Below are 12,180 nucleotides of genomic sequence, written 5' to 3' on the forward strand. Positions count from 1 at the left end.
GATGTTAAAATATATTGCTATGCATACTTATTTATATTATGGAATTTGTAACGATATTTGTGAAAACATAGCAATATTATTTTCAAATTGACTGCTTTATTTATTTATGAATAAGGTTTTTCGGAAAGTTATTAAAATGAGTGATTTTTCACATATTTTGATGACCTTTTTTTTCCATTTCAACTTTGCCTAAGCAATATTTTATTGGCTTTCGCCTAAAAGTATATACTCAATATCTATAATATCATCTGTTTTATTACCTTCCGGGAAAGCTTTCAAATAGGTTTTGATTGAAATGACTGACTGGACTATTATGTCCATATCTTTTCTCTAGATACAATTTTTATTTTCATTGCCCAGTACCAGCTAGCACGAAAATAAATATAATTGTATAATTCCGACTGGATATTTCATTTCAAATACTTTAGCCATTAAAAATTATTTGTAAGATCTTCAACCCTTAAATAGTTACCGGCTCACGAAGCGAAATAACCGCTCCTTTGACGTACACGATAACTTTTAATTGTCATCTCTCTTTGACTTTACGCTTCGCCTACCCCACTTTAAATCTTTGTGACCAACTAATTATCGCAACAATTGCTTCTAGGTCAATTTAAGATTTGATACAATGATTTGCTGGCTTATTTCATAGAGATCTTTTCTTCCTTTCGTTTGATTATTTTGAAGTGTTCAGAAATGTGCAATGTGGCGGAACACATACGATTTATTCCGAAAATATTGTACCATTTGATATACATATAAGTTTTGGTTTTAAGACCCATGGGTCTTTAAGTTATAAATATGAATAATATGACGCTAAAAAATCACGTAAAATTACTATGAACTATTGCATGAAAGTCATTGTAAAACATTAATATAAAATACAAAAATACATCGTCACTATAGGGTACTAAATGTATGATTCAAACTTTTCACAACCCAAATCGTATTTGGGGCTGGAAAATAATAGTTATCTGAATAGCCATTTAATATCAGGGACGTATGTTGATAACTCGAATATATGTATATCAGTTTTTGCGATAACAGACTAGGGGCGTGACGTCATTAATCAGGTTGCCGCGGTGACGTCATTGGGGCGAGATAACTGAGAAGTTATTTGCATTGAAGATACCCTGCCGGTGAATAAATTGCTAAATAAAATACATAGGTATTTCGTCGCCTGTATACAACTACATTTGATTTCATAATTGTGTGCTATGCATTTTTCATTAGTATTCTTACAATAAGCAAATATCGTAATGGGCGTTGAGCACACTTTCAGAAAATTTATAAAGAATAGATTTCTTCTTCCGATTAATTCAATGAATATTATAAAAAAACTGATTGTTAGCCGCGGCTTCGATCGCATAGTCATAATGGATCTCTTCACGGGCATTAGATGTTTACTGGGGTTAAAATAGCTTATGACACACTCTAGTCACTACATCCAGATATAAAAATCGTACCTTAATCCGCTTCGGTGCGACGTGAAAGAAGGACAAACAAACACATTTTCGCATTTATAATAGTAGGTTAGATGTAAAACAAGGTCGTGTGAAATCTAAAAAGCAACTGAACTCTATAAAAATCTCCATGTGGATTGGTTATTATAAACGATGTGAATCCACTTGGATTGGTTATTATAAACGATGAAACAGAATGTCACCCTATATTTTTAATGATATATATATATGTGTATAATATGTTCCCATATGTGTGTATATTACCAACTTTTTTTTTCAATTAAATTACAAGCGTGAAAGAATTTCCGATAGGATATTCCAAAAGGTAACCGTTAATAATCATAACACGTGCACGTTACCTACTACTCTTACCTGAACATTTGGTCGCTCTCAATGAGTCACTGAGACTAGTCGTTGAGTAGCCCTTACTTAATCCGCTTGACAATTTCTCTGTACCTAAAATTAAAGCAGAATTAAGTAATGTGGAGGCTAAACAAACACTCTTAAAAATGTAGGCGTTAAATCAATCTAGTTTGATTTCAATTCAAAATTTCTAAAAATATCTACCGGCTCAGTTATTAAGGTATATTCAAATGTGGATTTTATAAATAGCTGTCAAACTCTAAATACTAATACGCTTAAACTAAATAAATAAAAATCGTTTATTTAGCAAAAACACATAGATTCAACACAAATCAAACACGACGATCGCCTCAACTAGGAATAAACCTGTGCTAGAGACGACCGACGCCTTCCACTCTAGACCTAGCCATCTTTGCTAAAGTCAAACACAAACAATTACATTTATTTAAAAAATACAAAACAAAATCAGTTATTTAAAAAGCTTAATTATATAATATCAGCATGCAGTGGGTTTATTTGTGTGTGTGTGTTGTGCGTGCGTGCGTGACAAACACAAACATTAATTTATTCAATTAGACAGTCAAAACAGTTTTAACATTTACCACCGATTCGGAAAGCAGTTTCTACAGAGAATAGCCGGAAAGAAACTATGTAGTTGCTATTCTCAAAACGAAATCGTTATCGTTTATCGTTTCTACTTTAATCAATAAATATAATTAAATTAACCCATCCCCAATAGTGATCACTTCCCCATCAAGTATCCCACGCTAAAAAGTTAACGCATCATTGTGAACCCGGAATTACTCTGCGCAATATGTTTTCGAACTATTTATTTATTGTATAAATATGCTGAGGCACTTTTGGGTCGAGCAGAACGCATAAATCTAACGGCCGTGGGGGACATCGCGTCATTACTGGTGTTCCTTTCGCACAATTAAGTGTTCATTGTATTCGCCACGGTTCCCATGAAGTGGCATCAAAACAACGTCGTGCGCGTGCGCAATTATGACGCGAGCCATCTATTGTCAGCTATACGAACTAAAAATCATGTCACTCTATCTAACCCATTATCATCCCTGATTTATACTTCGTGCACGAGTGCCCTTTGATTGTGCTATAATTGTTTGTTTGTTGGTAATCCGAGGGATGAGTGAGAATTTTTATTGTGGATTGCGTATTGACTTTGCGGTATTATAAATTTCCTTCTAGTTCATTCTGTTCATAGTTGTATAATTAATAATTGATGTTCATGTGTATAATTAAATGCAAAAATTTAATATCGAAATAAAATCATAGTAAAACTCATAAATCACGCATAATGTGTTTTTATTAACTGTGAACAGTATAACTCGTCATTGATTCTGATTAACCTCTGCTGAATAGCAACCGATTCACTAATGAATATAAATTATGAAACAACCCCAGCCCTTACGCAATAAACATTAAAAAATCAATATACGCATCGCGCAAGTTATTATTTATTGATATATATTTTATCATGATACAATCTAAAGTACGCCGACGTAATTGATGATGGTTGAACTGTTTTGAGATCCCACTGGGCGGGAGGGAATCATTTTCGTGTTAACAACTCTTTAGTTTAGCCCCTGATGGCTTATAAATTTTAATACGCTTGTTCCTAATGACCGAATACATAGCTTACTTCACCGAACTATGCTAAAATAAGCTATAAAATACGTGACGTTCTAAACAGAGCACGTAATAAAAGCCAAATATCACGTGTTCTATAATATTTCTATTTAAATTATAGATATATTTCAAGCATTGTATATAAAGTAAGAGTACTATGTAATTATTGTTCATAGCGATACAATTTTTTTCACATATTGCTTTAGTTAACGCTCAAAAGCATAGCTTCTGTAAATAAATTTTAATCGGATAAAACGCAACAAGCTATACTAAACTTATGACAGATTTATTATAGCTTGCTATAGCGAAGCTACAGTTATGTAGAATAAACTTTAGAGCAAGGGCACTCTACCCTCTTTCTGACACGTGGATTTTGCGCTAATTTCAATACATTTATGTAAATATTCACGTTTGTATTCATTTTGTTTCTTGCTTGATATTCTTGGCTGGAGTTGCCTGTATATCATCGCAACAGACTAAAACGGATGTGAATAAAACTTATAAGAGCGGCAATTCTACTTTTATTTGTTTTCAGAGTAATAATTTATATCGTGTGTTTGAATTCTAAGAAAAATGTATTGTATTTGGCTTCGCAAAATTTGTTACGAGTATATGTTATATAAATTAATGAACAATTTATGGGCCCATGACTCTATAATCTGTTTTAACATAACTGTTTTGTTTTTCATTCACATAAATGTTTAAGTATAAGATAAAAAAGAGAAGAAAGATTATAAAATAACATAAATGAATGTATTGAAAATCAAATATATGTGCGTTGAACCTTCGAGTGAATTAATCTATATATATAAAAGAAAGTGGTGTTAGTTACACTATTTATAACTGAAGAACGGATTAACCAATTTGGCTGAAAATTTGTGCAGAGGTAGCTTGGACCCAGGAGACGGACATAGGGTAGTTTTTATCCTGGAAATCCTACGGGAACGGGAACATGCTAGAAAAACCCCGGGTCTAAATTTCCTGCGACTACGCAGGCAAAGCAGCGGGCGGATAGCTAGTTATATATAAAAGGTGAAAACAGCTGTCATGTAGTATTAAATATAGAATACGCTACCATGAAATCATCTTAACACTTTAGAAAACATTCATGAGAGCGATTTCATTTCAAATACGTAAGCGAAATGATATAAATCTAGGAGCCTAACATTTGAAATGCAGTGTTGAAATTTCAGCTGCACATTTTCCTTGACAATCGACCCCCTCGTTAAGCCCCGGGAAACGCTGCACCCCCGGGTAACTTTCGGAATAATGAACTGTACGAAGATAATAAAATTTTATTTTTGCTCAAATAGTATTTATAAGGCAGCGATGATCCAGCCGGGGCGGGCGTGGGCGTCGCGTTGCTATGACAACTGTAGGGATGTAGGGTAACCCGCACGCCCAGATATTCTCCCTTTGAGAGATTGTTATCCAAAGAAACACCCCACCTTGCTGTACCTACAGCCTCCCAGAGCTATCAAAAGGGTTTAAACGCCTACAATCAAAAGTATAACGTATTGCGGCTAGGTAAGGTGTTTAATATTAAATCACAAACAGAACGTCGAAATCGATATAATTTTCTGCCATGTTAACTATCTCTTTTACAAATCTTAAATGGAAAAAACGGATGAATAAAATTTGAATATTTCTCAGAAAGCAAGAATGTTTTCGAATAAAGTAAATACTTTAAATTCTACGGAGACTTGGCATAATTTAGTCCACTTAAATAATAAATTGAACGTATTGTGAAGTAAATACACCAATTTATATAAACATTAAGGTCAGTACACAAAGCGCGGATATCAAGTGCTCATTAAGTCATTAAATGCATGAATTGAATTGATATAACAGTTATAAGTATAGAGATATATTTTTTTACAAAAGTGTTTGCCTAACACTGTAATTCATATCAAACCAATTTTAAAGTTTAAGTAACTGAAGTATATATTATTATATTGTTAAATAAATATATATTATTCAGACATAACTTATTTAATACATTATATATGTAAATGAAAATTAAAAGCAGTGTTAGACAAAGTGAAAGCTATTAAAAGAAAAAATATATACCTAGTCCTTTATTCTTATCAACAGATCCAAGCATTGAATCCTCCGTTCTAGACGTCCGTCCGAACCCAATAGTGCTTGTGCCATCTTGCCCAAATTGTCCCCCATAAAAGTCACCGAACGCCGTCGCCGTCCCCAGAAGACCTGATCTGTCTTGAAGCGCGGCCTTCGCTTTCTCGACACTCTGTTTCAATTGCTCGAATGTGGACTGGTGAAGGCGGTAAGGTGGCCATTCTGTGGCTGGCCAGGGTTCTTCCTTGAGAGCGCTCCGTTTTAATTCCAAAGCCCCGCTGTAGGAGCAACTACTTTCGTACATCGCAACTTTGACGGCCCGTAGTGCGGTCGCACACTTTAGTCCGCGAACGTCGATCCTGAGACAAATAAAATATATTGAAATGGGCACTTAGGTTCATTTTATTATACACTAGCGTTGCGCTTGTGTTACAGGTTATATAGCCTATATAGCACTCGCGTATTATAGCTAACGGTGGCAGAATTTTGACATCTTTCCTGTAGTTCCTGAGAGTAGGTTATCCAAAGAAACAAATAAACTCGTCAGCCTTAAATTTTTAGTACATTTATAGATATAAAGAATTTATCTATTATTGTTTCACAATTTTATTGAGAAGATTTGTAAGCTAAAAGGGATGAAAGATACACCTAAAAAATATATTTCTTGAATATATTCTCAACTAGCTTTTTTTTACACCGGTAGTTGCCCGCTTAGTCAATAGAGAAGATACACATTTCCGGCGTTTTAACAGCAGAGCTCCCGTTCCCATGAGATTTACCGGGTTAAAGTATCCTTTTTAGGGTCTCAAGCTATATTCAAACGTACCAAACCTCATTCAAATCAGTTCAATGTTTTGGACATGAAGAAGATACAGACAGAGTTACTTTACACTATATATATGTACAGTAACTGCACTGGTTGCTCAGTAGTTAGGACGTCGGGCCGGAAAGTGGAAAGTCGGGTTTCGACACCGGACAAGCGTGAAAGGAACAAATTGGTTTTTCAATTCATCTGCAAATTATCCACATCACCACTGCTCGAAACAGTGAAGAAAAACGCGGTGAGCAAACCGGCATGTCGAAGAATTAATAGTTTGACTACATGTGACATCTGCCACTTCGCAATTGGGCAGCCAGGTAGATTGACCTGAGACCTCATATGAAGCCCTGGTCCCTGCAGTAATAATAATAATAATTCATAACATATCTGGAATGATGATGATGAACCTACAATATCATGTACATACATATGCTAAGCAGCCAAAAACACAAACATTTCGATAGAATAGAGTTTAGACACCTAAATTTTGGCCTGCAAATGTGAATCCTGACAAAAATCTGGAAAAATCCTGGGATATTGCGGTTTTCGGCGGTTCGCTTAGCACAAGCTAAGAGATGTACGAAAATCCGGCGGCTAATGCGGAAAAATAAATGCTCAGTGTTTCACCTAGTATTATTTTACCTGTGTTCACCTGCGTGCACCTGTGTGATATGCAATCACACGCCAGTTTTTGGATAATATTGACATGTATTGAACTTAAGCTTATTGTATTGAAAATTGTTTTAGTTGTTCATGATTTTTTTTTATATTTGTGGTTAAATTTTAGTTCTTTATTTTTTTCTAAATTATTGCCATTGTAGACGTTTGACTCTTGAGAAAATAATATGGTAGGAACTTCTCTAAATAATTTTAACACTTATACAACAAGTTACATGTAATACATGCAACATAAAATTTTAAGAAGATTGCACTTAATATATATTATAAGAGTTCTATATTTCATACTCATTACTTTAACATGAAACCACAAGTAAGTTACTGTGTATCTACAGACTTAAAAGTACTGTTAAAATTTATTAATATTAGTTAATACAGTATCATAAATAACTAAATAGTCCCGTGATTTGTAGCACAGATATAGTTTTAACTATTTTTTTCTTACTGCGAATTAATAATATTCTTAACCATTCTAAAAAGGGGGATTTGCTATTAAATATTAAATATATGAATTATCTAGTGTAGTCTATTTAATATTATTCATATCATTTAAATATATGAATAATATTAAATAATTTATATTAGGTACAACGACGATTACGCACATATTTGAAAGTCTCATCAATGAAATTTAACAATTTTTTATAGGTGTTAGTATTAGTTTAGTATAATGTTTTTATTCCGTCTAGAGACGATATTATGTTGGTATGTTAACTTGTACCATTATTACACGAACTTCGATTCATGACAAATAATATTCAAAACTAGCTAACCCGGCGAACCCCACAACTCCATAGACCTTTTTTTGAAATATTTATCCCTATTTTTTTACCTTTTTCCTTTTAACCTTCCCTGGACAATTCAGATACACCCAAACCATGATTATAATAAAAAAAGACCAGCCATTCTCGCGTTTTAGCTAGACTACTGAACAGCAATTGATTTTTATATATTCAAAATATGATCAATACGTATTAATATGTATTCCTTAGAAAATATAAAAACTTATTAACAAATCATTGCTTTGTCTTATTAAATAAGTTTCTTGCTCTATGCAACAAACATAAAAATATATATACATAATAAACTGTTCGCTCAACAAAACTTCTATTAGAAAAATCTAATAGGTACATATATTAGCTAAACGACCACTTATTTGAAAACGAACCTACTAGTGGCAAATTTATGCACACATTTAAAGTAATGTTTAAAAAAAAATGCAATATGCATAGTAATAAAACCTCACCTCATATCTGAAATTCTTTTTCTTTTCGGTCGCTTTTCCACTTTCTTGCTATTATCCGTGGTGCTGATTAGTGTGGTATCACATTGCAGTGATACCACACACTTTTAATTAATTACCGCAAGTATAAGTATACAATTCATGCGTTATTATAAATTTATTTACCAGCGCCAAATTTAAAATAAATTGACATTCATGTTCTATTTTAAAACTTATCAATTCATAAAAAAAAATATTTTATAATCACAAAATATACACAATACTTAATAACCTTATAATTTCAGTGTTAGTTCGCACTTAAATTTGAATCTCACTATAAGAAACCGATTAAAATAGTTAAATTCAATGAATGTATCACATCACTGCACATCATTGTTAAGCCATCTAGATAACACCAAACAGTTTATTGAGAAACTTTCCGGAATTAATTAGTTTTTTTAAGATCTATGGTGGTAACATAACCGTATCCTTCCAGCGACTGTAATGCCGCGCCTGCGCTGTGCCACTCAAATTGATTGCATCCGGCATAAGGGAAATGTGTCGTATAACCAATTTATTTACTGGTCGATTTGACCACAGACACTAGCTCATTTAAACGCAATACCATACCTAAAACGGCATTAGAAAGTACATCTCGGCGCCAATACAATACAGGTAGATGCGCCGTGATCGCTCTACTTCGATCTAGTATCAACTAACGTCGCTTAGCATCTTATATATCTATGTCAATTTTAATGTGTAATTCACAAATCTAATCATACAAAAAACAATCACGAATACCTCAAATCGGTGTAAATATTACGTACTTATTATTTGCACTTAACATATCGCATTATTAGGATACAACACCAAAAGTAATTAAAACCATCCATCCGATCCAAGCGCTATAACGGGAGCTGTTAATGAAATGCTTCGTCAATGGTATCAACATTTCATAATGAGCATGACAGTTCGGTGTAATATCCGAACACTCATCGTTACAATTAACATTCAGGACACGGACAGAAAGGAAATAATATTGCTTAATTACCCAGAGACCGCATGTTAAATGACAACTGCATTACATGAAACGTAAATAGTAAACATTATATTATATAAGTAATAAAAATTTTAGAATGAGATTGGCCGTCAAAGTGCACAAGTGTTGATTCGCGTCGATGTTCAGTCTAACCTCAATAGTCAGTGTCAACGATCACGCAAACATGACAGACGTAGATATAACATTTTCAGTATTCCGACTTCCTATGCATCTGGTAAGGGAATTTCGACTCAGTTGCTAGACGTAACTGGCAGCAAATGAATTGCCTATGCAGATTACGGCGGGTGCGCGTGGGCGCCGTGCGCGCCACTTTACTGCAGGAAGTCTGTACATTACCTTATTATATCCAACAAAAAGTTCCATCCGGCAGTCTATCCTGCCGCTCTTCTCCTCAAGTATTGGCCTTCACCTCACTCTTGACTCGACCACGTGCATCAGTAGTGTTATGCATTTTTGCGATGGCCTTTTTGTTATGGACACTCAGATCTCCTTTGTAATAATAGCTAACATGATTATTATTATTTTAATGTACTTGTTTATGTTTTTATTTAGTATATTGCGTGCACTCATTCCAATTAAAGTATACTATCTAAACATCGTGATGACTCTGGTTCCTCCTCCGTACGATAACATGAATTGAATTGAGTGAAGAAATAGTTTAAATATTGTGAATAATATTTAATGAATCATTTAAAAAGGTCGATCAATTAGTTTCTAGATCTACATTATATACACTATTTCTTTTTAACTATTTTACTTATTATTAATAATATATATTTATCTCGTTAATAATTAATTAATACGTCAAAGATCTAACACACTCTGTATTAGAAGGTAAAACTATAGGTATTTATCACACGAGAAATGAAAAGATTAAACATTTGCTTTAAATTGTAACCATACATTTATTAAAAAGTGCGTGGTTTGCAATTGATTCTATGTTTTCTTACATACATAAAATGGCGACCACCTTAAGTAGGTACCTCGTTTATCGACAGGAGAGTTTTTATTTGGTTGTTTAATTAATAATATATTATTATTCTGTACATTTTCTTCACTTCATTCATTATTTTTTAAGATTTAATACACCTTTCACATTAAAAATCGTTTTATAACGGTGATAATATCGTTGATTTGAGATTTGAAATAATTCGATATTTTTTCGTCAATTTTATGAAAAGTATAAATTGATTTTGATAGTGCAAAGATAATTAAGGTTTTCTTATATCTTAAATCAATAACTATTTATTACGAATGGTGGTCGCGAATTCGTTATGTGAACTTTGGACGTGAACAAACTGGAGGAAGATCTACTTTTCCTCCCGAATTTCCGCAGATATCGTTGATTCAAAATCAAATATTCCAAATCTTGATTATCATATGTCGACAGAAAATGCCCATCAGATTAAAGAACTTTTGCTAACACATCATTTCTATTTTTGTTATAGTGAACAGGGCTCTTGGAGTTCCATATTGTAAGATCCAAATCTTCAACAAAAAAATGCTCAGACTGAACAATGTTTATTAAGACGTCATTCATGTGCATGTTATGGTGAAACTGGGCTCTTGGAGTTTCATATCAGGTTTTCTATACCTCTCCATATTCTCAGCAGAAAATGTTCACCACGTATGACAAGTTGTTGTTATGTTACTTGTTTTATATTTCCTATAGTTTAAGTGGTCTGTTGCGGTTCTGTTTGTGGTTTTCATTATTAAAACAGAATTAATTAACGCACCATTAAACATTCACTCGTCGAATTCATCAATCAAATTTAAATTTTAACAGAGAAAAATTTCTTGATTTCCGCTCATACGTCAAGTTCGTCGGTTGCATCACATTTTTACCAAAATTTGTACCCTTAACTGTTTATTAAATGTTTCAAGCGAAAACATCAGATTTTTTTCTTCGTCCCAAAGATTCGCTTTGATATAGTTCATATTCTAGACTCTAGTAGACTCTTGTAGCTCCTATGAAAGGCAAATGGTAAACATTTGCCTATCTTTTATACGATAAATTCAAATTTTACGATCATTCGACACTGTCGTCAAAACGTCTCTGATATCGTATATCTACAAAATGTTGTAAGAAGGATATTTTCTTGTAAATAAATTCATTACCTACATATCTCTACTATCAACATTCAAATGTTTAAAAGTAAAGATTTCCGCTGCCCTGATTTCAGATGCCCGCAACAGTCGTTAACGTCTCTATTTCTATTTAATATTCATAATATAAAGTATAAACTATCTTATTTTATTTTTTATTATGATGATACGTATCGAATTTAACTTATTATTATCTAAAACTTTTTTTAGTAATTATAGTCATGATTTTTTTATGACTGTCTTCTCCTGTCCAGGTTTTATTCACTAAATTTAACAAAAAAAAATTCTAATCAACTGATACCATTTAGAGACACTACCAATCCTGAAAAGGTTAGATATAAGAATTTATGAATCTTTCGATTCGATGAATCGCCGGATGTGTATTATACTATTTATACAAACCACATCTTATATTTACAAAATCCTACATTATTTAAGGCTAATAAAAAACAAATAGATACTTTTACTATATTTGAAGGAGAGGAGTCATAACGGTAGACAAGCTGAGGTTGAGTTCATAGTCTTGTTCCGTTTCAACCCTCTCTAATATACTAAAACACTGCAACATATATGTATCAAAATACATAAAATGAATATTTATTGTTATTCTATTAAGTTTACCGAAATAATCTTGCGTATTCTCATTACAGATTTCATAAGGCTCTTATACTTAGTCTGGCCATAAATACTGTTACACTTAATTATAAAAAAATATTACATTTGAATTTCGAATCTGTCA

General features: G+C 32.9%; 1 protein-coding gene across 2 annotated transcripts in view; it reads right to left on the reverse strand.

Moving 5' to 3' along the window:
• Positions 1 to 12,180, reverse strand: part of LOC119835889 (DNA-binding protein D-ETS-3-like) — a 58,013-nt gene that overhangs the window by 42,116 nt on the left and 3,717 nt on the right. Inside the window, exons 1-3 of one of the 2 annotated variants that reach the window (XM_038360987.1) lie at positions 8,300 to 8,792; positions 5,547 to 5,914; positions 1,836 to 1,919 (exon numbers count right to left, since the gene is read on the reverse strand). In XM_038360987.1, coding sequence (XP_038216915.1) covers positions 1,836 to 1,919; positions 5,547 to 5,914; positions 8,300 to 8,304 — 457 coding nt within the window. In that variant the 5' untranslated portion in view covers positions 8,305 to 8,792. Of the gene's footprint in view, positions 1 to 1,835; positions 1,920 to 5,546; positions 5,915 to 8,299; positions 8,793 to 12,180 lie in introns of those variants that run through there. The other variant, XM_038360988.1, reaches the window with a different exon arrangement.

The sequence above is a fragment of the Zerene cesonia genome, chromosome Z (assembly GCF_012273895.1).
Source record: "Zerene cesonia ecotype Mississippi chromosome Z, Zerene_cesonia_1.1, whole genome shotgun sequence".
Lineage (NCBI taxonomy): Eukaryota > Metazoa > Arthropoda > Insecta > Lepidoptera > Pieridae > Zerene > Zerene cesonia.